Below are 26,317 nucleotides of genomic sequence, written 5' to 3' on the forward strand. Positions count from 1 at the left end.
GTACTCACTGTCCCGGAAAGCAAAAGCACAGACTTAAAGCCACAGTCCACAGCTGGGGACAGAAGAGCAGCCAGGACGTGACCCCGCTTCCATCGAGAACCAGCCGCGGCAGCAACATGCCAAGGACCACTGGTTTCTCTAACAGGAGAGGAGCGGGGATGGGAGGGGAGGAACGACCTGCAGTCCTGACTGGGCGCCGGGCCTGGGCTGCCCTGGCTCACCCGCAGGAGTGGCAGGTCCACACCGGGGACAGCTCGAGGGCACCGGCTTCGGAGCCGCACCCTGCAGCCACACGGGCCCCGGCTACCGTGCCCTTGGTCCGAAAGGGTTAGACCCTTAGTGGCCCCCAGGGTTCAACGAGACGCTGGGCACGGCCCCCACTCCCAGAGGAGGCGGCTACTGTCCGCAGCTGCACTCGGGCCCAGCCCACCAAGCACTGCCCGCCTGCCCGCCTGCCCGCCCGCGGCACCACCGACAGCTCCTGAGTCCCTCTCCCGAGAGCACAGTCCGGGCCAGAGCTCCTGCCTCAGGGAAGGGCAAGGGCTGAGCGCCGCCTGCCAGGTCCACTCAGGGGCTCGTGGGCGGTCAGGTTCCCCGGGCAGCTCACACACAATCAAACCCCTGCAGATTCATACGAACCGAGGGGCCTCTGTCACCACGGTGCTCACGGGCCACCCTGAACCTGAGGGACCAAGGCAGCCCCGCCGGCCAAGAAGCGCTCAGCAGGGGGGCAGGCTCGGCCTCAGCCCCAGGAACCGGGAGAAGGTCAGCAAGGACCGCCGCCTCCTCTGGCTGCTCGGCCCCCGGCCGCCCACATCCAAGGGCAGCCGTTCCGAGATGGCCGGCCGGACCCACGTCCGAGGTTTGAGCAGATCTCCCATATCGCGTCCTACATTGTAGGACTCTGAGATAAAGCCTGTATTTTAGTCTATATTTGGCATTAATTCTAAACAAACACATCCAGTTTTATCCTTGCTTTTCCACCACTGGAAAGTCAGTCGATTCTACTCGGGCACCGGAAGGCTTCCTATTCAAAGCTTCCCTGGGCAGTTAGGGTGCAGCTCAGGCTACGGGAGAGAAGGAGCCAGCGCTCAGGAGGGCGGAGGGCAAGGCTCTGGGTTCTGTCCAGTGACAACGGCCAGGTCCCTCGCGGCACCCACGCCCCCCGGGGGGGCAGGGCCTGGTCCCAGCAAAGGACTGAGCTGTGCTCCATGGCCAAGGGGGGACCGCGGGCCGAGCCTCCGACACCACCTCTCCACCAACCGAGGCACCCGCTGTCCTCCTGCGGAACCAGCAGCCCAGGTCCACCGACGCAGCACGCAGGCCCCGGGCAGGGGCCCGGCGCTCTAGCTCACCTCCCCAGCAGCCCTCGGCTCCAGTGCCTTCAGCACACCGGGGTCTGGAGTTTGCAGGGACCAGCTTACCCGTTCAAGGAGCCAAATTTCACACGCACCATCCCCGAAGGGCAAACGCTGCCAGGGGCACGGGCCAGCAGCCTTACGCCCCACGCGAGCCCCGGGGGATGGAGGGGCCTCCGCTGGGCTGGGAGGCACAGGTCCCGAGGTCTTTCCAGCCGGGGGGCCAGGGGCCCGCACTGGCTGACCCCCCGTCCTGGTGGGCGCCCTGCCCCCTCCCCGTTACTCTGACCAGTATTCTTACATTTACTTCGAATCCCTTTCAAGTGACAGACTTCACCCCAGACTTCACCCCAGCCTGCGCCTGCCGCAGCTCCCAGACTGCCTTTACGATGGGCCCAGAGGCCCCAAATCCCAGCCCCGAGGGGACCGCAAGGCCACCGGGCAGAGGTGACCACGCTGACCTCTCGCCCTGCGGCCACAGCTCCAGGGCGACAGCAATTCCACCGCACGGCCATGTGCCAGCTCGCGCTGCCCGCCCCTGAGATGCTGATGATCCCTTCAACGAGGAGAACGAGGACCCCGGGTGTCCGCCGCGCGCCCCCCAGCACCACAAGCACTTTGCGTTTACCGTCTCGTCCTCCTCCCAGCAGCCCTGAGACACAGATCACTCCACCACCCCCCTGACCAGTGAGGAAACCGAGGGACAGCAGACAGGGAGGCGGCCCAGAGTCAGGCTGCGGGCTCCCCCCACCCACCCGCCCCGGGCAGCCCTGTGGCTCACGCCCCAACCCCACGCCCCATCCCCGCCGGCGGGGCACAGACCCGGGGCCCCGCGGCCCAGCACGGTCCGGGAGGAGGGGCAGACGTACGTCTCCACCATGGCACCAATGCTCCGACAGGCTTCCTCCGCGGCCTCTCTGAACGCTGCCTCGGGGTGAGCGATTTTCACAAAATCGGCCTAATGGAGGGGAGACAAAAGCAAAAGGGCGTTTGACGGGAAGCTTGCTTCCAGGGTCTGAGGGCGAAAATGAAAACGTGAACTTTAAAATTTGCCTTGACCAGGAATTTCCATTACTGGAACTTTCCTAAGCCGGCGGGAGGGGCAGCTTCTTCCTGAACATTCATTAATTCTGTTATTCCCGGGAACCAAGTCCATTTCATTTCCTAATACATTCCAAAATACTCTTAGTGACTTTATTTTAGAGAAGTCTCCCTCCTGCAAATGTAAAAACCAAGTGAATTCTTCCTACTTCTATCATTCAAAGGAGAAGACTCTCGCTTCAAATGATCCGGAGCTTTCTCCCTAAGTGTTCCCACCTGGCTCCATGGAATACTGCCTGAGGCGCTTCTAGTTAACACTCACACCTGGTGTCCTTTCCAGGCTGAGTTAAGTGCATCCCAGCCGTTGTGCAGAGAACAAAGGCTGCCTCTGAGTAAACAGGACTCCCCAGCTGTAGCCTACCTGGCGCAGGACTAGAGCTGCTGTACTGACCTTAGAATTTAACTAAGCCAGAATCCCTTTTTAAATTTTTTAATGAAATCTCATAAAACTAGATTTTAGTTTTCATGTTAACTGCAGTACACTGCAAAACAGAAAGGCAGGGAAACTACAAAAAACTGCGTATTTTCTTCATTCTCATGAAGACAACATATACGGCTAAAATGTGAAATAAAATCACCACAAAGTAAAATGCCCTAATTTTATTATCAAATAATTTTTTATGTAGAAACATATAAATCCATAGTTTGATACGACATTTGACGTAACAGTAGGATAACATCTGCACTAAGGCACCTGAAAAGTGAGCTGTGTAAACTTTAAAAGATGCTGTATAAGTTACTCATCTGCATGCCGCACAATTTACAATCAATATTGAAATTCAAAACACCAGCATACGTTTTAAAACTCGTTTGTGATAGTGGTGAGGAAAATAATACAGTTCCACGGGGACTGTGTTAAGAAAGAAAAAGAAAACAAAATGACCAGTTTATAAAACTCATGCCTTACATGGTATTGATCTCACTAGCCGGTAAAATCTTAAAAATTCAAAAAAGGAAGAAGATTCTTTGAGCTTTTTGACCCAAATATTTACATGTATAAATCACATCCTAGTCTTTTTGAATGAGACATTATCAAACTTCATAAATATAAAAAACTTCAAAAATAGGGCAAGCTATGGGGCAGAGAAGTTAAAATCTTTTAGTGAAGAGCAGAAGTAGAAATGTGGAAAAAATGCTAGAACACTGGTTAATTAAGACAGAGGCTAAGACAACAAACACCCAGTAAGTTCTGGGATTTCTGACCGCAAAAGCCAATACTCGATTACAAATAAGTGAAATTTGCTGACCCGCGCTTTCCTTTCAGATTTCAGCGGCACCCGTTAAGCACAGACGGTTCGAAACCTCTTTTCTGACAGTACGTCTCCCACGTCCCTCAACAAGATGAGCCCTCGCTGAGCACATCCTGGAGGGACAGAACCCGAACCCAGAAAAAGCAAGAGCTGACTACGGAGCCCGCGGCACAGCTCACTTCCCCTCAGGAAAGCCCTTCAGGGTGGATACTCTGACCATCTCTTTACAACCGGGAAACTTGCAGCAGTGGGTCTAGGACAGCGGAGGTGCTACTGGCTCAGCGCAGATGCTGAGAGCAAGGAGGCTCTAGAAGAAGGAAACCACAGACGGGGAGCTGCCACCCTGGTGAAGAAAGTCAGCCTCAAACAGTAAATATGATTCCACCTACCTGATACTTAAGAAAAGACAAACTACGGGGATGGAGAACAGATCAGAGGTTGCCCGAGGTGAGAGGCAAGGTGGTGCGATGCACAGGGCGCGTTCTGGGGGTGATGGAAGTTACGCAGCCTGACCGTGGGGCGGCCACATGCACACAGAGTCCACGTTCACAGACCTGCACCATCCCTTAGAAGAAGTAGATTTTACTGCGTAATAATTTTCAAAATGAACACTTTCTCACAAGATGGGGAGGTGACCTTCCTGCCACTCCAGGTAAGGTTCCATTCGGCCCGGGCGGCAGCAGCCCTGGAAGCGTGGAGAGCGAGGCCTCTGCGGCCAGACTGCCTGGACACGAAGCCCAGCTCCACCACTCATGGGCCGGGGAACTTAACCTCTTAGTGCCTTTCTTTCCTCGTCAACAGGTGGAGACGTGCCCAGAAGGCTGCATCAGTCAATCCAGGTGAAGCTCTTAGCTGGGTCCAGTGCCAACAAGAGCTACAAAACAGCCAACACCAGAACATAAGCCCCACGAGGTCGGACCACACTCCCAGTGCCCGGCCAGGGTGGGGCTGCGCGTAGAATGAACGTGAAGAAAGAGCTGTACAGACAGGAGCAGGCGTGACCACGACTGGGGACTTGCGCGCCACTACGATGTCGCGGCCACCCCGGGCTGAGAGGGAAGCCTGCTTCCACCTCGGCCGTGGGCGTCTCAGCTGGAGGAGGGACCTGAGGGCACGTCTATCTCAACTTCAAAACATGGGGGAAAGACGCCTTTGATACAAGCAGTTTGATGTCAAAACCTTATTTTTGATCAGAAAAGACATTCCTGAAAAGGCTTATAAAAACTAGTTTTCTTCTGAGATTAATTTTATTGTAAAGGTACAGATAAATGTTCTACGTGAATTTTGGTAGACATTTTTATAAATGAAGAACCTCTGTAACATGAAGAATCTTTGCCATGTGCGTAATCATTCTTCCATTACATATTACATATCTATTTTATTAAATATACACATTAAAGTACGAGTACTAAATCTGACCTTTCCTATACATTCTTCCCATTCAACAGCACACTTCACTATAACAGATTACACCCAAGAGCTCTCAAACAGTTCAGACATTCCTAACTTTACAGTCCAGTACTGAACCTAATACACTGAGCTTAACTTGCAAAAGTGAGAAGTGGTCTGCGGCCCATGCCCGGCGTCTTACCAAGTCGGCCACCCTGCACAAGGAGTCCGAGAGCTCGTCAAAGATGAGCACGGTCTGGGGCCCAGGAGGCGCAGAGCACACGCGGCGCACCAGCTGCTCCGTTTTCCTCAAGGCCTTCTCCTGGGCGACACGGAATCCTTCAGGGGCGCTGAGCTCAGGAACTCCAAACAGGCCCTGAAACCCAAAGAACAGTTTCCACCGATAACTAAAAACATGACCCGGGGGTATTCAATACAAATACTTTTTTCATAAACAAAATCTTGGTTTTCATTGATATTTCATATCATGGTGACACCTGTCATCACAGGTATCACTTTCACATTCCCTGCGACATTCCACATATGACACTAAAAACGTTTTAGAAGGTAATTTTTCTTCAATTTTTAATTATTTTATAAAAAACAAAAATAGAATGATATGGGTTCAAAATCCAGCTCTGTCACTACCACAGAACCTAACTCACGAAGTGGCAAGGATTAAACGACACACGTTTTTAAAAAACATTTTAACAGTGCCTGGCACACAGAAAGCATTTAACAAATGTCAGCTGTAACCGCTATCAGCTGTGTGAGCCTGGTCAAGTTCTCTCTCCTCCTTGGCCTAATTTCTTCATCAGGCATGAAGGGATGACAGTATGTGCTGTGTCTCACAGCACGGACACAGGAACAAGGTTAGTAAGCTCTCAAGGCCCTGCCCGGCACTGAGTGAGGTCCAGGGCACAGCGTCAAGCACTCCACAAACTATGAAATAGGAACGGTGAGTTGATTACTGAGTACATATATATTTTAGAAAGATTTAATAAACATGCTAAACCAAGTCACAGGCGGAAACTGGCAGCAAATTTTATATCTTCCAAAAGCATTTCAACACCTTGATAAAGATAAAAATCACTATCTAATGGAAGGAAGGACCATCTTCTTGTACCGGTTCGATCACACTTGTTATGATGCCCAGGAAGGCAGACAAAACCACAAACACTTATTACACATCGACGGCACGCCAAAAGTGTACCACGTACTTTACACAGGTTCTCCCATGTAAATCACACAATCCTAGAGCACAAACCATCAATCACCTTTTTACAGATAAGGTAACACTTTCAGAGGTTAAACGAACATGTCTGTGGTCACTAGCAAACAGTGGGAAAGCCACAATCTCAACTTGCTCCAAGCATCCCTAAAGCCCACACGTTCTCCACGCTCGTGGACTGCAACTGGTGTTGGAAAGTCTTGCCTCTGCAAAAGGGCAGCTCCGGGGACTAGGAACCCCGCTCTTCGCCATTTTAACCAGCTGCCCAACGCAGGGCCCAACACAGGCAGGAACTCACGAATGAGGCAAATGAACAGGGCCAGACCGCTGTGCAGACAGCTTTGTATCAAGAGATGCTTAACATGTCAATTGCGGGAAATACCAAGAGGGGAAGCTTTCAGGCCTGACAAGGCCCACTGTTTCTGCAAGAAGGAACGCAGGAAGTTGTTAACTTCTTTTCAAACTATATTAACGAGTTGGAGAAAATAAAGACAGGCAGCAGCAAAACAGAATTAGGACCAAAAATATACTTGGTTACTACAATGATTTAATATGATTCAATTACAGACTTTATTTTCACTTCTTAGCACACCTCCCCACACTCCTCTGGGAATTCTAAATCTCAGCCTACCAAGTTATGGTGATACCAGAAAACTACATAAGCCTGCGGGTTTCTTTTTTTAATCAAAAACCAATTCACGTATTTGAAAATCTGCTATCAGCACCTACAATTATGATGTACAAAAGAAAAATTAATAAAGCTAAAATTAGATCTAGTTCATCCACCCATAACCAAGCTTACCCCTCACGTCTTTTTGCTCAGTACCCACAGGCTGTGCTCGTTCTCACACCAATTATGTCAGTACCAACGTTATTCACCCCCATGGAAGTTGGTGTAGCAAATTTCATTCAAAAATAATTTTAAAACGAAGAAATTTGGGCGTTAAATAAGAAAAACTCACATTATTAGGCTCACTGTAATTATATCCCACACTCATTTTTCCAAGAAAGGCAATAGTAGAAATAATGAAAAAATTAAAAAGGCAAAAATAAAAGTAACAGGGCAAAGTGAGCAAAATCCATAAATGCAAAGGAAAGCAGGCACAGGTAAATCCCTTCCAAGCTTTCCTTCCTTTCACCTTTAATTCACTCAATCATTCAATAATGAGTTTCAGGAGGTGGGCGGTGGAGGAGGGAAGGAGTGGGAGTTTGGGGTTAGCAGATGCAAACTATTATATACAGGATGAATAAACAACAAGATCCTACTGTAGAGCACAGGGCACTATATTCAATATCCTGGGCTAACCCATAATGGAAAAGAATACGAAAAAGGATGTATATGTGTATAACTGAGTCACTTCGCTGTACAGCAGAAATTAACACAACATTGTAAATCAACTATACTTCAATAAAATAAATTTTTAAAAAGAAAAAAATAATGAGTGTCTACTGACTGCCAGACACCGAGCGGGTCGCGTGGATACACAAACAACGAGAACAACACAAGAAGTCAGTGATTTTCTGTGGGAAAATCTACGTGATGGGCTGCACCGCCTTAGAGGACAACAGACTCTTCTCCAACTCGGTGTTTTAAAGGAAAAGAAACAAAGCCGAAAAGCTTGGGAAAATATTAATAACGTCACTTCGGGCATCAATGGAAAGACTAATTACACTAATTGACAGAAGCGGGTCCTGGTATCAAGACACCGAGGCCGTAGGTGAGCTCACCGCGCGGCGCGCGCCTCACTGCGGTCGGGTCTGAGCTACAGGGCTGGGAGTTCGGGGGACGCGCTCAGGACCACTGCACCTGGGGCCCTCGCTGGGCAGGTGCTGGACCCGAACCTGGGGCCGCCCCGGCCCCCGGCACCTGCCCCCTCAGAGCGGGGGGGCCGCCCGCAAGGTCACCCCGGGCGAACGACACCTCCCTCCCGCGCGAGGCGGGCTCGCCTCCCGGACCCCCACGACCCCGCCCGGGTCCCGCGGGCCGCTCACCCGGCGCTCGCCGAACAGGTCCAGGCGGCGGCCCTGGGGCTGGACGTTGAAGGCGGCGCCCACCGGGGACCAGCTGGTGCTGACCCACCGGCCCCGGAGCCCGGCCCCGAGGCCGCCCAGCCGCCGGGCGCACAGCATTGCGCCGCTGCAGCCGCTCCGCGCCGCGAGGGCCCACGAAACCGGACTCCAGTACCCAGCCCGCAGCTCCGCCGGAGAGCGCGGCGCGTCTCCACGGCAGCGCCCGCCTCCCACGTGACCCCGCGCTTCCGGGAAGGGCAGGAGGCCGCGGGGCCAGCGCACATCGGCGTCCCCAGGGCCAGAGCGTCGCCCGCTGCTTTCCCGGGCCGCCGCGTCTAGCGCCGCCGCGCGCCTGGAGGGGGAACCGCAGGACGCCCCGCCCTCCCACGTGGCCGGGCGGGTGGCAGGGTCTGCGCGGCGCCGAGCCTCGCACCCGCTGCCGGGAACACACGTGGGCGGCAGGCCGACCGCTGCCCGGCACCCTGAACCGAGACCCGTCGCCCTCCGTAGGCCTCCGCTCCAGGAGGGTGCGAGACGCAAGGCACTGCGCCCGCACGTCCCAGCCCTGCAGCCAGAGCTGTCGGTGGACCTCCATCCATCGACTGTAAACTCGCAGTGATCGATAACATAATCGACAACGCAGCTTGTTGGGGGGTGGAATCTGCCAAGCTGCAGTCACCGGCGGAGGGAGTACGGGGTTGGGAGGGCAGCGGTGGAGAGGGTGAGGGATGGGGCCGGGGGGCGCCCTCCCGGTGTCCGCGAGCGGAGGCTGTGCAGCGCTCGGAGCATCCCCTGTACGGCCCGTGAGGATGACCCTGTTGGAGGACAGCGCGGAGGCTGCTGCTGGGCCTCGGCTTCGGGCGGAACCGGACGCCCCTGATCCAGTCCCCCAGCGCCCGGCGCGCAGGGCATTGCGTGCCGTGCCGAAGGATGCTTCGTGTCCCTGTACCAAGGACCAGCGCCAACGGAACCTTGTATCTCACCTGAATGCGTGGGCCTGAGGTAGAGTCTGCTCCTGGGAACACCTGTTGGATGTGAGCAGCCCCGGAACCTTCTCTGAAGTTCCAGAGAGCCAGAAGCGAGGGCCAACTGGGGCGGGCTTCTAACCCGCCCCTTTCCGTCCTCACAACAATTTACTGTTAAATGGAGTTTCAGAGTAGCCTGGTGGGGAGAAAAAGCCCCAGTGATAAAAAGAGAGCAATGAAAATTTAGTAAAGGCGAGTGCCAGGGTGCACTTACACAAGTCTCTACAGCGTAACTAGAAATTCTGCGTTCGTTTGTGTACATACGGTAAGTCGTGATTTCATCGTCTGCTGACTTTTTCATCAGATTCCAAATTATTTAAAATCCCCAAAGTCCTAACTCCGTGGCGATTAATACCGCATCGTCTGTGGCTGGTTGGTCCTTGGGGACAGCCACCCCACATCGCAGGCCTGCGCGGCAGGCCCTTACACAGATGTCAAATCTGCCATGTAAAAATATTCATCAATATATGTGACAAAACTACTTACTTTATCATATTTTTTAAAAGGAGTTTCAAATCTAAGAGCTTTTCTTTAGCCCAGAATGGTTCCTAACCATTTTTAATGCAAACAATTGAAGCGTAAAAACACCCTCAAAGGATGCTGGCTTGTGCTACGTTAACGAGGTGTCTTGTGTCTCAGGGAGCCTGGCGTAGTTAGACTTGTAAAAACTGCAGACCAGATCCACAGACAGCAGATGGGAGATAATTCCAAATGGCAGATCAGACACCTCCCCAATCAACTTTATCCTTTTGAAGTTCTTTATAACATGTTTTACATTTCATCTTATACATTTGCCCTGCAAAAAAAAAAGAATTTATGAAAGCTTGTATCCAATATTCTGGTCATAAACTGTACTTTTTTCCTTTATGCCTATCTCACCTATAAAGTTCTGACCCTAATTAGAAGGGAGTTAGTACACGAATTGTTCGGTCCATAACAACACCAGACTTAACACTGGGGAAAAACAGCTCGGCTTATTGCAATTGAAAGAAGCCAAAGCATAAGGACACTCTGGCTCAATAAAGAAAATGATCAGTCCCTACAGCTGGGCCAACGTTAGGGCGCCAAGGCAAGTGGGGGACTTGGGGTGTCTCACGTGCTTCACCCGAGTCCTGGCTCTGTTCTAGAAGAAACATACATTAAGGAAAGCCACTAAAATGCCTATAAACAGAAATGATTTCCACATATATCCAAAGTTTTCCAAAACCAAGTAATTTTTCACCTTTTCATCTATAGCAGTGCTGACTGCTTATAATGATAATTCAGAAAATTCCCATTTTCCCAAGGAATGAAGATACTGTCACAACTGCGCTGACTTGGTTGCCATGTGAAGAGAACAGCTGTAAGTCCGTCAGAGACCCAGGCTGTGATCTGGAAGATGCTGTCGCTTGAATATGCACTGGGCTTGTCTCCTCTTGCTTCTTTATTAGTTGCTCTCAGCTAATGGAAAAGTGTATGGAGTTAACGTAAGCATAGTTAACACTTCCAGAATTTTAGGAGGGGATTATTCGCTGGACCACAGGGCAGTTCCCCTCTAGATTACTTAAATCACCTAGTACAGTGTAAATGCTATGTCAGCAGTTTCCAGGTTGGCAAATTCAAGTTTTGCTTTTTGGAACTTCCTGATTTTTTTTTCCCAAATATTTTCCAACCATGGTTGGTTGAATCTGCAGATACGGAACTGTGGATACGGAGGGAAACTAAAACAGAGTCAAGTTTGGCAAACAGTTTACTAACAACTGTTTGTTGAGTTGAATGGTGATGAAAACCCAAGATAGAAAGTGAGCAGAGTGTCCTGCAGTTTCCCGGGCTGTGCCACTGTCACCAGCCCAAACTCTTATTAGTCACAGATGGAATAAACACTTCCTTTTCTTTCCCTGTAATGTCCTCAGGAATTCAGATGGGAGATACATCATCACACGGCTAGTTCGAGCACTAAAATGATATCAAAACACTCCCCACAAGGAACGCCTGAGCAAAGGATTCTTCAGATCACGGGAATGATGGAATATATCAAATACACTGTAATAAACAGAGCAGGTAGTTTTACATTTACTCTTGGAAGGATAGCGAGTTCTATAGACTCAGTTTTAGGAATAACTTTCCTACTTTCACCTTTTTATGGTTATGACAGTGGTGATATAATTAACGTGGTAAAACCATCAAATAATGTCTTCACCAAGCTGATTCGGGCGGATGGAGAGACAGAGTTAGAACCGCTCCCCGCCCCCCGACCCATCACGCGCTGCTGAACAGGAGGAAGCCCGTGAACGTGGTGTCGTCGTCCTCATCCGCAAACAGGCCGTTGAACCTCTCCCCTCCCGTCACCTGCAACCACACCTCGTCCCCGAGCTTCAGCTGCAGGACGATGCCACCGGACGCCTGGTCCTCGGAGCTCATGTAACCGTCCTTGGTGTGCAGGACTTTTACCCCGTTTTTGACCAAAGACACCTGGACGTTCCTGGAGAAAACGGTGATGTGGTAGGTGAAGTAATAGACGCCGGCGACGTGGCAGGTGAATTTCCCCGTGGCCACGCTGTAGTGGCCAAACTCGTTGTACAGGATCCTGTCGAACTTGATGGGCACGTCTGACGGAGGGAACTTGCTCAGCACCGTGAGCCCCACGGTGAAGGCGCTTTTGGGCAAGACTGGCGTCTCCCCAATTTTCCCTTTTTCTCCTCGATCCCCTTTCCAGCCTCTCATTCCCCGGGCTCCGGGCTCACCCTGGGGCCCCAGGGGGCCGGCATCTCCCCTGGGACCCGGCTTTCCGGTGGGGCCCACGGGGCCAGGTAAACCAGTTGGGCCCGAAGGTCCAGTGCTGCCCTTTGGCCCTTCTGGGCCAACGGGACCCACGTCGCCCTTCTCCCCCTTCTGCCCTTGGGCGCCGGTCTCTCCTCTGAGGCCTTTCTCTCCCATGGGGCCCACAAGTCCCTTTGGCCCGTGTTTCCCTGGGGGGCCTCTTGAGCCCTGATCACCTTTGACGCCCTTTGCTTCAACGTTTCCATCGGCTCCTGGGTAGGACAGGAAAGAACGGAGGAAGAGACGATTTGTGAAACTTTGCTTGTGAAAACAACTTTGGTTTTTCTATTATTGAGCAAGTGAATGAGGTAAGGCAGTGCACAGTTCCAGCATGTGCTCAGGGTTTGAAAGTTAATTTACTCCTAAACTGTGCAGGTACACACACGTGCACAAAACACCCTTTGACTCTACTATATCAGCATCGGGGCTCACGTTAGAAATGACAGTTATTTGGGACTTCCCTGGAGGCCCAGTGGTTAACAGTCTGCGATTCCAATGCAGGGGGCGCGGGTTCAATCCCTGGTTGGGGAACTAAGATCCTGCATGCCGAGCGACACGGCCAAAAACAAAAGAAAGAAATGACAGCTCTCTGCCCGTCCCTGAGGGGACGCATCTTTGGAAGAGGGAAGAAGGCAGACAGCAGATTCACCAGGGCTGCTTTGGTAGCTGACAGCGCAGCCCCGATGACGTGACGCCCCCCGAGAAGCCCCTCACTGGAGTCAGGTGGTCCTGGGTGGGCGCTCACTGCTCGCCGCGTCTGCCGGCCTGTGCACCGCGCCAGGTGCGTGGCGCAGTCGTGGTTCCGCCTTCCCCCCTCCCTGGCGCCTCCCGCTTCCCACGCCCTGACTGGACAGCCGTGGTCCGAGCTCCGGCTCTGGAGTGAGACGCCAGGATCCAGCCCAGTCTCCACCGCTTATGCACAAGCTGATTCCCCAGCTACACCTGGTTCCTCACCTGCACGGCTGGGATAATAAAGTGCCTCCCTTATAGGCTGTTGTATTAAGTGAGTCAACACAAGGAAGGCACTTAGAACGACCCAGTGGGGCGAGAACACTGTTCGCGTTGCCGTGGTAACCATCCTCCCTCCCCCTCGGGCGATAGCTGCCGGCATCCTCCCTGCCTCCAGGGCCCGGCTCAAGGGCCACCTTCTGCTGCAGTGCCACCCCGGGCGCCGAGTCAGAATCCAGCGTCCCTCCTCAGGGCCCAGCGCTAAATCAGGCTTCAGCAAACCATGGAGCGCGGGCCATGTCCAGCCTCCGCCTGTTTTTGACAGCCCGCAAGCTAAGAGCAGTTGACACTTTTAAATGGTCACAAATCATGTTCTGAGATTCGTGACAATTATGTAAAATTCAGGTTTCACTGGAACGCAGCCCCACTTCCTAAGGCATCCTCTACGCAGCTTGTCCCTACGACGGCAGAGCTGAGTAGTTGTGACCGAGACCCCGTGGCCCGCAAAGCTGAAAATATTTACTGTCTGGCCCTTTATGGAAAGTGTGCCCATCTCTGCAGTGAACCCTGAGCTTCTGGAGAGAAGGACCGTGTGGCCTTTATCGCTGGAGCATCCTTGAAGCCTCGTAAGGGACTTGTCCTTGGTAAGCACTTAATAATTCCTATCCTATCACTGACGGCTCCGGCTGCGGACACAGCAGGATGGAAAGCCATCTCTGACCTGGTTCTCCTTTCTCTCCGGTCATCCCGTCCTTCCCTGGGCCACCAGGATGTCCTGGTTCGCCTGATGGAAAATGAGAAAATAGGCAGAAGTTAAAATTCTAGCTCCAGTTTCCCTCGATGTGGGTCCCAGTCAGCGATGGAGGGTCCCAGGGAGCCCCAGCCTGACCCGCACACCCCACCCCTCACAGACCTGCGGGGGGAGGGCAGGCAGGGGCAAGCAGCAAGGGTGCTGAGTGCGCCAAGAAGCGGGTCGTGCAGTGGACTGGTGGGCTTCCCAAGCAGCCAGCTCGGATGATCACGATTGCATGTTTCTCACGTGACAAGGACTTGGGGGGGGGTGGCTTTGTCATTTGTGCTCCTTTTCCATCACTCTGTGGGGGGTGGAGTGGAAGTACTAGCCTCCTATGAAAGTGCAGATGACCATGGTTACACCACACTACTTGGCATGGGAGAGAGGGTTCCCGAAGGATCTCTCTAGCGCCTTACAGTGGTCAAGGTGCTGTGGAGACCCACTGGGACATCAGGCCATGAGGTTCTGCTGCACCCAGGAGTCCTGATGCTCAGAACAGGCTGCCCTGGACACCAGCATCCTATGTTATGTCCACACACGTATGTGTGTAATCTATGTACAGGTAATGTTCTAAAAACATGTTCATTATAAAACATACACACGGGACTTCCCTGGTGGCACAGTGGTTAAGAATCCGCCTGCCAAGGCAGGGGACACGGGTTCAATCCCTGGTCCGGGACGATCCCACGTGCCACGGAGCAACGAAGCCTGTGTGCCACAACTACTGAGCCTGCGTTCTAGAGCCCGCGAGCCACAACTACTGAGCCCACGAGCCACAACTACTGAAGCCCACGCGCCTGGAGCCCATGCTCTGCAACAAGAGAAGCCACCGCAATGAGAAGCCCGCGCACTGCAACGAAGACCCAATGCAACCAAAAAATAAATAAATTAAAAAAATAAAAATACACACAAATACATTTGAAAACGGTAAGACAAAGATTAAGTTAATTTTTAGTGTGAGAAATGTGACATAATATCCTTCTAAGAAACATGCGTATTGTATATAATCTAAATAAACTATATATGTAGCGTGCAAGTCTTAAGGAAGTATGTGAAACTTGAAAGAACGGGGACCATGGAGGAAGAAGGAGAGAATGAGTAGCGGAGAGGTAGAGAAATTTGGTGTTGGATACAGGAGCATCTGTCTTCCTTCTCTCTCCATCTATCTTCTTCTGTGTGTATAGAATATGCTATAACGAGCGTTTTAAATTAAACCTCCCAAATTTGGAGATCGACCACTCAGCGCACACATGCGCCCTTGAGCCGAAGAGAGAGGATGAGCGCCAGACGGGGCCTGTGACCTGGCTCCCACCCGCGCCCTTGGCCTGCAGAAATGTTGCCTCGGCTCTGGAGCAAAGGGGACTCAGACGTTTGTAGAGAAAGCGAGGCTGTGAGCCCGCAGTTTGAGTCACGTAGACGGATGCGACACTTCCACCGAGAAGAGTGTAAAGGAGAAGCCGGCGAGGCTGCCCACGCTGCACAAGCGCTGAGGTTCCCTGGGCGGCGGGCGCCTCCGCGGAGCCAGGTGAGAAAACTGCGGCCGCGGAGAGCACGTGCCCCAGCCCCGGGGGTGCAGGCAGCGAATGCATCGTCCACTCCGAGGGATGATACAGGAGGCCCACAAAGAGCCGCCCAGGAGAGAGGCCAGCATCCGGCCGCCACGCTTGGAGGGCAGCGGAGTCAGGTTCTGACAGCATCATCTGAGCGATGCCTTCCCGCGCTTCTCCCGGCCCAGCCCGCTGGTGGATCCAAGGCGGTCCTCGCAGTGAGAAGGGGCGGGGTGGGGGGAGGGATCTCAAAGACACAGGGTATCCTGTGCGCGTGTGCGGGCACACGCACGCACGTGTACGCACATGTACACATACATGTACACACGTGGTACCACCGGGCGGATAAGGGATGGACTTCAATAAGATGGAGGGTTTGCCATTCACTTGGACAGGGCCTTTCACTCACCAGAAATGAGACGGGCCTAATGCCCCAAAGCGGCGTGGACTTCCTGGAGGTGGTGTTATCCTAGGAGATCCCAGAGCCGAGTGCAGGGCGGGGCTTGGTGAGAAGGGACACTGCCCCTCGTGACCCTCCGCCCCATCCAGCCCACGCAGTAAACGCTAGACCACAAACGCCCTGAAAACACCTGGAATGTCACACATCTGTGCAGCAGACTTCCCACACTGAGTAATTCTTGTTTCTCCAAATCTTAAAGGCTTTTTCAAAATCCATATTCTAACAGCACTTACTGGCAAAGCATTAATTTCAGTCCATTCTGAAATTGCTTTCTGTGTATTATGCCGTTTTAATATTGCCAGAGGAATATCTAACTCCCTGGTATAATCAAGAAATATCAAGAGGCTTCTCAATGTTTATCATTAAGGTTGGTGAGGCTTTCATATGACGTACCGAGAAAAATGACAGCGCTTGTGTTCACGCTTCTCACGAGTCCTGAAATGCCTTACTTAATTGGTGTGCACCTTCCTATGAGTCTGTGATACCCTTGGGACATCCACAGTCAGGACAAGGGCATGTCAATGAACGTAAATGTAAATTCACCTGCCCACAGTTATAATAATTTCCAGGTTGGGGGGGCAGACGTCTTGACAGATCTGACTGACGTTCATCATTGTTTTTTCCTTCTAATGCACATCTGAAGAATTCACATGAATAGAAATGGCAGCTCTGCCCTTCTCAGGATTCTTTACTGCTTTGCATTATCAAGTTCACCCTCAACCATCAGTTTTTTTGCGGGAGTATTTTCAGCACCCATCTCTTTGTGAGAGTTCAACAGCATAATCTGAGAACCCCCGGTCCAGGCACACTTAGTGCAAAACATCCCAACACGCTGAAGGTCAGTGAACGCGGGAGGGTCCCGGCCAGCCTGCTCACACTGTGGGCCACCACTCTTCCCATGGGACATGGTCCAGGCCTCAAATGACACGTGCGTATCTGCAAACCGACCAAGTGAGGCCATTCACACGGATTCATATAGCAAGCGTTTTAAAACCTCAATTTTTTCTTCACCTAAATTTATCTTTTAAGACGTCACTAGAAGTTTCAATGTTTTCTTCCTGCACCCAGATGGGTCCTCTGCTTACATCTTAGGTGTATGACCCTATGGTCAGACCAGGGCTCAAGAACCCCATTCAGAAATCAAGCCTTACAGGTTTTTGTCATGGAAACCACTCACACATCCTGGCTTTTGGGACTGTCCCTCCCAGAGGCTGGATCCTGTCCCCAAGTCCCCAAACCGTGGGGAGGTCCCGGGACACAGCACAGATACCCGAGGAGCGGCTGTGTGGCTCCAGGACCCTTCCTGTTCTCTGGCGTTCTGCACTGCCTGCCTCATGGCAAGGCCTGCACCGTGCTGGGTGCTCCCTGCCAGAGACCTACCCGTCGGATGTCTCTCTAGGACCCGGTGCCAAAGACCCCTCATACCTGTCGCCTGAGGCAGAAAGATCTATGACATCACAAGCTCCTGAAAACGGCCCTGTAGTATCGGAGATGGTGGCCAGCAGACAGGCAGCCCCACTCAGTGGGAAAGCCCACGAGGACAGGGGTCCTCATGGCTCGTGCTGCCCTGTACCCCACACCCAGTCTGGATCTGGCCGGAGCAGGCTCTCCATCAGTGTCTTCTGGGCAATGGATGGATGGATGGATGGATGGATGGATGGATGGATGGAGAGGGGTGAGCCCACAGGCAATGAATGAATGAAGGAGGTGAAAGGAAGGGGGATGAGCGGGGGGCAGCTGCAGGCACAGGTGGTGGGTACCTGCATCCCCCTTGTCGCCCTTTGCTCCATCACGTCCATCTCTCCCGGGCAATCCATTGTGACCTGGGTTCCCGGGGACGCCAGGGTGGCCCTGCCTGCAGGTGTCCTGTGAGCTCACCATCCCTGCGCAGGCCCCGGAGACGAACAAGAGCCACCAGATCCTCATGGCTCAGATGACAGAGCTGAACGGAAAGACGGAAACAGACTGAAGGGAGAAACTCTCATCGCCGGGGCCACGGACAAAGCCTCTGCTCTTTGCAGTGGCCCAGCTTGGACAGCACAGCCAGGGCGGGTCGGGGGGCAGCTGGGAGCAGACTGGCCGCTCACAATCGAAGGACACTGTCCTTGGGAGGACGCGTGTGACTGGGGAGACTCTAATGGTGGGCGATTCGGGAGAGAGCCACGTTCCAAGTCAGGAAACCCCCGCTGACTGTTTCGCTTTGGGCAAAGAAACTCCAACTGACCGTTTCACTTTGGGCAAACCCCTCCTTGCAGCCAGAGGAGAGATTAATGCTTCCCTCACAGGGCTACTGTAAAAACCAAATTCGAGCACATTGTGCATGAAAGCACATTTTGAACAGTAAAGCAAACATGGAATTAGCATTTGCTCCGGCAATCCCACTTCCGGGTATACACGCAAAAGAACCGAGGGCAGGGACTCCCGCAGATATTTCTACGCCCATGTTCACAGCAGCAATGCTGTCCACAATCGCTAAAAGGTGGAAACAACCCAGGTGTCCATTGATGCATGAATGGATAAACAAAATGTGGTCCACCCACGTGATGGATAGATATGATTCAGCCTTAAAAAGGAGGGAAATTCTCACACAGGCTACGACGTGGGTGAACCTTAAAGACACTGTGCTCAGTGAACTAGGCCAGTCACAAGTGGACAAATGCTATGTGATTCCACTTACATGAGGTACTGAGAATAGTCAAATTCAGAGACAGAGAGTAGAAAAGTTGGTTCCAGAACCACTGCAATAAGGTGAAGATCAGAAAAAAATTGAGTCACACAAATTTCTTGGTTTCCAGGTCATAACAAAGTTATGTTTATACCATACTGTAGTCTATTAAGTGTGCATGGCCTTATGTTGAAAAACAGTGTACATACCTTAATTTTAAAAATACTTTATTGCTGAAAAACGCTAACCATTGTCTGAGGCTTCAGCAGTAGCGGCAGTAACATCAAAGATCACAGATCATCAGAACGAATGTAATGGTGATGAAAAAGTTTGAAATATTGTGAGAATTACCCAAATGGAACACAGAGAGACGAAGTGAGCAAATGCTCAACGTAGGATTGCCACAGATGTTTAGTTTGTGACAAAACACGCTGTCTGTGAAGCGCAATAAAGCAACGTGTGCCTATAAGCATAGTAACAAAAACTAGAAGCAAATATATCCAAACGCACATGGTGGCTTTGGAATGGTGAGGTTATGGGAGCTTATCTTTTTTTAAAATGCTTTTTTACAGTGCCTATAAAACTATTTCTACATATACATTTTTAAAACCCAGCTAGACTGTCATCCAGAGGGTCACATCGCCATCATATGGGAGCCTCCATGAGTCTCAGGCTGCAGCTTGATGCAACAAATAGAAGAATTTGGGGACGGAAGGGCAGATGTTTCCCTTTAAAATCACAAACTTACGCCATTTCAGGAAATTGACTTGAGTTTTCTTAGAGCCAAATTCCATAAATAACCTACACCTTCCTCTTCTGTTTAACTCAGAAGTGACTGGTCGTAGTCAAATCTAACTTGCACAGACCAACCTCTGCAGGGGGTCTAGATTTTTCCCTTTTAATTGTTTCAAAATGTGTTACAATTATTCCAGTAATAGAAAGGATCAGGAGCTCCTATAGGTGTCAAATTGGGATAAACTCCATTTTGCTCTCCAGCCAGAGAAGAGCTGAGGTAAAAGCAAACATCCATCCTTCTGTGATTCTCTCCCTGGTCCTGCACACTTGACACGGGCGGAGATGTAACAACCCCAGGCCCGGCAGGTAGACAAACTTCAACAAAGGATCATGAATAAAGGAACGTGCTTTGCTCCCGAAGAAGCAGTGAGATAGGCTGTGGCACCATCTCTAAAGAAAACATTTTTAGAAGAAGGACATGACGGTTTGCACAAGGAATAGAGGAGAAATTACATTCATGTGTTATTTTCCAAAATAAAAAGTTACATTTGCGTTTCTCACAAAGCCTCTGGCTGGCTCCTCAGTTTCAATGTTTAATTCCTACTTCTGGTGTTTCTCCAGAGTGCACTGGAGCTAGGACCCCATCTGTCTCCCATCCTTCCCTCCCCGGCTTCCACCTTCCCTCTTGTCTTCTCTGGATCACTGCCCCCCCTGCCCCGCCCCTTCTCCACGCAGCACCTAGACTAGCGTCACTTACAGGTAACAGCTTGTTGAAGACAGCAACTGCATCTTCCTACTTTCTTATTTTCAGCACTTACAGTCAAATATTTGTTGAGTGGTTGAATGAATGAATGACAGTGAATAAATAAATGAATGAATGAATAAATAAATATTATCCTGGTTCCAACCACATGCAAATCTTCACCAGGGAGGTGGCTGGATGTTACCATCATCAGTGGTAACAGAAATGTCGGTTGGCACATGGCTGCCCACAATAGACTCATTTCCCAGCCACCCCTGCAGCCCAGGTATCACCGTGAAACTAGATTTTGGCCAGTGGGAAGTGGGTAAAAGTGACACGTGCCCCTGATGGGCCAGGACCTTCACGGGAAGGGGTGCGCCCTCCCTCATGAACTGGAGGGCAACACTTTGGGGACAGAGAAATCCTGGTCTCTGATGACAGCGCAGACCAGGCCTGCCCTCCCAGCCCATCTTTGACGTGAGAGAGAAACACACGTGCTGCTAACCTGCCCAAGCCTGTTGTTTAGGTTCCCTCCTGGAGCTAACCTCAGTTTTGATGGATGCAAGGCTTCAGCTGTCAAAGGTGTGCGTGCTCATCCAAAGTGAGGAGGGTCTAGCATCTGTAGTCACTCAGCCCATCGAAGTTGCTGAGGACCCACTGGGTCAAAAACCCTTCAGGTGATACCTTAAAAATCCCACAGCAGGCCCTGCCTTAGAGCAATAAAGTCCGTGTGAACGCAAAGAGAATGGACACAGTCCTTCTGTTGAATGTCAAGTCAGGGGGAAGGAGGGACCCTGGGAAGCCCCTGTGACCCCACAGACCTGACATACGGAAACGGTTAGGGGCAGAGGGATACAGACTGCAAATGGCTATGGAGTCACTGTTTGTTAGACCCAAATGAAATAGGTTCTTACTTCCTATTTCTGGGTTGTTTCTCCTATGCTTGACCTACATTCTCCTTCACGACTGAATTTCTTTCTGAAAGGTTACTCAAGGCCCCTCCTGATTAATTTTCTCCAAGGACATGTTGTCCCTAATTCATGGCCAAGATTAAAGGTTTCTACTCTTCATCATTCTTACTTGCCCAAATACAAAGATTTAATAAAGACCTGCCAGAGCCCAGCTGAGCAATCTTTACTGGGTCTCCAAACCTCTAGCCTCTAAAGGTTGCAAAAAATGCAAGGAACCCAGCATCCCTCCCAGACGTGACGGTCCAAGAACGTAAATCTCCAAATTGCCTTCCTTGAATACGTTTTCTTCCACTTTCTCTATACTTTGTACATATGTGTTTCTTCTTCAACATATGTTGAAGGCCTTGTTTTAAACTACACTGGGTCATATAGTATCGCCACGAATATACAAATGTACATGTTAACATTTGTGCACAATAATCCATGGGCTTCTCTGGAAAGCTCTCTAGAAAGGTCTGCTAATTCTCATGATTTACTCTACGGTTTCATCCCTCCTCGCAGCCAGTCTGCAGAGTTCTAGCAGAACTTCAAAATCTGCTTCTGTCTCTTGTTTAGCCTCTTAAGAATGTATTTCGGAAGTGGCTTAACCCCTTTCCTACCCAAAGCCCTGTAGACAGATACCTACTTAAGCAGGATTATCACACACCAGTAATACAAGAGCTGCTTCAGGACTCTGAGGCCTTAAACTGAATTTAAAGAAATTGTTTCCTAAGGCTCTTACCTGAACCCCAGGGCTGCAGGCGGCACGCAGGTGCTATGCAAACAAGGAATCAGGAGCAAACTAAATAAAAATCACACCTTCCTGCCACGCAATTCCCTAGTGGATGGATCTGCAAAACAGCAGGAAGGGGAGGGAACAAGTAAGCACAAGGTGTCCTGGAAGAACTTAAAAAGTTGAGGCAACACTTGAGCCAGGGGCATCTTCCAGCACCACCACTTAGTTCAGCCAATTTAGCTCCTTCTTTCCGTCCTTTTTATTTTATTTTTCGATTTATTTTATTATAATTATTATTTTTAACAACTTTATTGGAGTATAATTGCATTACAATGGTGTGTTAGCTTCTGCTTTATAACAAAGTGAATCAGCTATACGTATACATACATCCCCATGTCCCCTCCTACCCTCCCTATCCCGCCCCTCTAGGTGGTCACAAAGCACCGAGCTGATCTCCCTGTGCCATGCGGCTGCTTCCCACTAGCTGTCTATTTTACATTTAGTAGTGTATATATGTCCATGCCACTCTCTCACTTCGTCCCAGCTTCCCCTCCCCCTCCCCGTGTCCTCAAGTCCATTCTCTACGTCTGCGTCTTTATTCCTGTCCTGCCCCTAGGTTCTTCAGAACCTTTTTTTTTTTTAGATTCCATATATATGCGTTAACATACGGTATTCGTTTTTCTCTTTCTGACTTACTTCACTTTGTATGACAGACCCTCGGTAGCGAGAGAAGGTGAGGCAGCTTCCAGGTGGGTCTGGAGGGAGAAGTCCCCCCCGGCAGGCGCTTCCCCTTAGACTGACGTTTGTGCCTTTGCTTCCTCTCCGCGATCAATCACGAGCTAATAGGACCAAACTGAAGACGATGCTGTTAGGCCTCGATCGGATCCCGGACCCTTAGAACTGAATCATTTAACTAGATCTCTCTGACTCTGTGTAGTTCCTTTTAGTGTAGGCATTCGACTGTCTAAGAGTTTAATGCCTGTTCTCTCTCTCTCTCTCTCTCTCTCTCTCCCTCTCTCTCTCTCTCTCTCTCTCACACACACACACACACACACACACACACACACACACACGGCACTAAGAAAAACACGGTGCAACTAGTTTTTCAATCCCATGTGATCACTGATTCTTATCTTCTCCCATCAGTGTCTATTAACATTGATTTCTGACTTAAAAATAGCATCGAGAGAACAAGTGCACCCAATGCTGTCACAGAACCAACTCTGAGAGCCAAGCTGGAATGCAGAGGCCCCAGGGAGAGTGGGGTGCAGGGAGAGTCCCCCCTGAACAGAGGTAAATCCCCTACCCTCACTGTGCCTCAGTTTCCTTCTCTGTATGGCAGGCAAAACATTACCAGCATCACAGGGCAGCGGCAGGGTTTAATTACGTCACAGGTTAAGGACCTGGCCTCTTGACCCCTAACTCCGCCCGGACACCTGGGTCCTTCCTCAGGGGCAGGCGTGTGGGCAGCATTCGGCGCTGCAGACAGTCTCTGCCTTCTGCCCTCCTGCCCCCTTCCCCACCCCGGGCCCCTTCCCCCTTCTCTGCCTCGCTCAGGGCTGAGGCAGGGGCCCCAGGTGCATCCTCACCCCCAGCTGCCTGCTCTCTGCTCGGCCCTCCCCCATCTGCATCCCAGCCCCGTGCTTCCACCGGGTGGTCCAGACAGTCACAGACCCACCCTCCATGCCATCCCTTCCTGGATCCGATTACAGCAGCAGCGCCCAGCACCCACCCAGGTGATGACGGGCACCTGCATCCTCACCGAGCATCCTGACAGCGGCCTTCTCTCCTTTCTCATCGTCTCTGCTGGATTCTGTCTCGCCAGTCATCCCCCGCCTCTGGTTTTATGTCCCCCTTTTCTCTGCCCCTGGAGCAGTTCTCCTCGCCTAGACTCCGCCCGGTACAACCCAGCGCCCCGGCCCGCAGCCCTGAGATGGACCTTCCACCATTGATGTCTCAACTCCCATCGCACTTGGATCCCAGCAGCTCACCCAGGGCTGCTCGGGGCTCCCCCTCAGGGGTCTGCGTGCGCCCTGCCTCCTGCCCCAACCCCCCCGGAAAGGCCTCCATCCCTGAAGTCCTTCTAGAACTCAAATGTTTACAATGCACGCTGTGTTCTAGTAATGCTCTACGTGCTCGTCCCCCTGGAGCACACGCCCCATGGGAGGATCGCCCGTTTCACCGTCTGTCTGGTGCCCCATGGGACAGTGGCTCCCGGGCTGGGCCGTCTCCCCGGAACCCCTCTGAGGATGGCCCTACCCTCAGCCCTCTCCTCCCTCCACGGGGTGCCCTCCTGAGCTGCGAGAACTGCCCTCCGAGGGGGGATTAGGTTCCAGAGCTTCCACACCCCTGGCCCCCTAAGCAAAGCCCCTTGAGTCCAGCCCAAGGAGGGGAGCCGAAGGCCGTTACGAGTAAACAACTGAGCAGGGGCGCTGCGGCAACCTTCCTGGGGATGCTTTCCTGATGACGGTCACAGCAACAATGGGCTATCTGCTTAACTTTGCGGAGCTGTTAATTAGGGAAGGAAATTCTTATCCAGCCCACTCACCAAGGCTAAGTGAGTGGGGCCACCTGCGGATCCGGAACCACCGGGAAGGGCCCGCATCTGCCTCGCGCCCCCGGGAGCCAGAGCTGTGTTTCTCACTCCAGTTTTGGCTTTGCCAGTCTCATTCCGATATTTGGTGGCTTCTTTCAAGTCGAGTGGCCGCTCTCTGTTCCCCTCAGGGCCTTCCTTCTCCTGCACCCACCCCAGCAGTTTTCATCAGTTCATTAACGGATGATTTTTTGCTGAAAAGAAGTCTGTCAGTGTCCAGGCAGGGAAGGAGCTGCAAATCCCAGAAAGCCTCCTAGCACTCACTCTCCATTTAAAATATATGTTACGGGTCTTCCCTGGTGGCGCAGTGGTTGAGAGTCCGCCTGCTGATGCAGGGGACACGGGTTCGAGCCCCGGTCTGGGAAGATCCCACATGCTGTGGAGCGGCTGGGCCCGTGAGCCATGGCCGCTGAGCCTGCGCGTCCGGAGCCTGTGCTCCGCAACGGGAGAGGCCACAGCGGTGAGAGGCCCACGTACAGAAAAAAAAAAAAAAATATATATATATATATATATATGTTAAACACACACACACACACACACACACACACACACACACACTCCAATGCATTACTACAGCCAGTCTGGCAAATTAACTTTAATATACAGATACAAAACAACAAATATAGATTCACAGCATTTACAAGAAATCATTCAAATAACATTGTAAATTTTTTTTTTTTTTTTTTTTTTTTACAAAAACTTCAGAGAAAATACATATCAAGTAACAGCGATCTTGCACAACCCAATTCAGCTGTCAACAGCCACCTCATCAGTCTGGAAGCTGTCACTTGACCTATACAGATAACATCACTTTGAGGCCGGTGAGTCAGCACTGAGGGTACAGGTCACCAAAAGCCTTGCGAAGTAGGTAAGTCAAACACTGTGGACGCTAATATTTACAAAAAGAGACCGACTGGTAAATTACAGAATCGGTTACAGTATTTTCTAAATTCAAGTGTCAGATACCTAATAAACAACTGAAGACAGTAATGTTAAGTTTGTTGTTACGAAATATGCATCCGATATTTACGCTCCTGGGTTTGTTTGTTTTCTTCAAGATCACAGTTTCCACTTACTATTTTCAGAACCTTTGGGACTCCACCTCCGCTGCATCCATCCCGAGAAGGGCAGCGTCCGCCAGGTGAAACGTTAACAGGGAGGACTTGCGGGCTGAGCTTATTACAGGGACAACTGCTTTGGGGCAGTGGCCTTCTCGGTGTGCGCCTGGCGTCCCTGGCCTGTGAGCCACATTTATCCACGCTTGTTGGCACTGGACTGTGAGGGACACGTCTGTTTCTCCTCTCCTCAACAAAATATTACACCGCGATTTCCTCCCTAACTCAGGTGGTCGGGTTTTTCTATCCTGGCTTGGGGACTAAGTTGATCTGCACTGAGGAGAATCAGCAGTCTGGGCCCGTAGAGATTCCCAACCGATAAAATGCCGGTGCGTTGCTTCTACAAAAGATTTCTATTGTGAAACAGGTTTTGAATTAAATGTACTTTTGCTCTGTGTCTAGACAACAGCAATGTAGGATTGAGGGGATTTTCTGAACAGGCACGGAGCTCAGTCCTCGTATTACGAATAAAAAGGCACGACGATATTCAGAAGGAGTGTGGAGATGGGGGTGAAATGTTTTCAACTACAAAATCAGGTCTACGGCAGGGGGTGGGAAGAGATCAGATGTACCGAGAGCAAGAGACACAGGTGTCCCAGGAAAGCCCTGGCAAATCCCTGCCACTCTTCTTCCAGTTTGCAGGCCAAAGACAAAGAATGCCATTTCTCCAGGACTCCACAGGTATTCTGTTGTACGACTGCTTACAATCTACTGCAAGGTTGTTATACATGTTAGGCATCATCAAAAACCGAGAAGGCTGCTTTGGACCTGAGGCCATTTCAAAGGTCTTTCAACAGAGTTGGCAAACTCTGAAACATGATAGAGTAAGTGAAATTCATCAAAATCTTATGCCATCTTTATTGGGGGGGG

At 51.2% G+C, this 26,317-nt stretch overlaps 2 protein-coding genes across 2 annotated transcripts in view; both read right to left on the reverse strand.

Annotated features, from left to right (window-relative positions):
• Nucleotides 1-8,570, reverse strand: part of MIPEP (mitochondrial intermediate peptidase) — a 132,951-nt gene extending 124,381 nt beyond the window's left edge. Inside the window, exons 1-3 of the mRNA XM_030882686.2 lie at nt 8,322-8,570; nt 5,301-5,474; nt 2,228-2,316 (exon numbers count right to left, since the gene is read on the reverse strand). Of these exons, the coding sequence (XP_030738546.1) occupies nt 2,228-2,316; nt 5,301-5,474; nt 8,322-8,459 (401 nt within the window). The 5' untranslated portion in view covers nt 8,460-8,570. The remainder of the gene's footprint in view (nt 1-2,227; nt 2,317-5,300; nt 5,475-8,321) is intronic.
• A 3,032-nt stretch (nt 8,571-11,602) lies between these two features.
• LOC115866795 (complement C1q and tumor necrosis factor-related protein 9) lies at nt 11,603-17,837 on the reverse strand. The gene is made up of 3 exons (XM_030882687.2): nt 17,672-17,837; nt 13,833-13,895; nt 11,603-12,375 (listed from the first exon to the last, which is right to left on the reverse strand). The coding sequence occupies exons 1-3, from the start codon at nt 17,835-17,837 to the stop codon at nt 11,603-11,605; spliced, it is 1,002 nt and encodes a 333-aa protein (XP_030738547.1).
• Nucleotides 17,838-26,317: the final 8,480 nt, after the last annotated feature.

This window comes from Globicephala melas, chromosome 18 (assembly GCF_963455315.2).
Source record: "Globicephala melas chromosome 18, mGloMel1.2, whole genome shotgun sequence".
Lineage (NCBI taxonomy): Eukaryota > Metazoa > Chordata > Mammalia > Artiodactyla > Delphinidae > Globicephala > Globicephala melas.

Bases quoted from the DNA above. Each gene is read 5' to 3' on its own strand.
- LOC115866795 (XM_030882687.2), bottom strand. From the start codon at position 17,837: ATGAGGATCTGGTGGCTCTTGTTCGTCTCCGGGGCCTGCGCAGGGATG. The intron at 13,896-17,671 runs GTACCCACCACC...ATTTTCCATCAG, and splicing joins GGGCGACAAGGGGGATGCAG to GCGAACCAGGACATCCTGGT. The intron at 12,376-13,832 runs GTCAGAGATGGC...TGTCCTACCCAG, and splicing joins CGGAGAGAAAGGAGAACCAG to GAGCCGATGGAAACGTTGAA.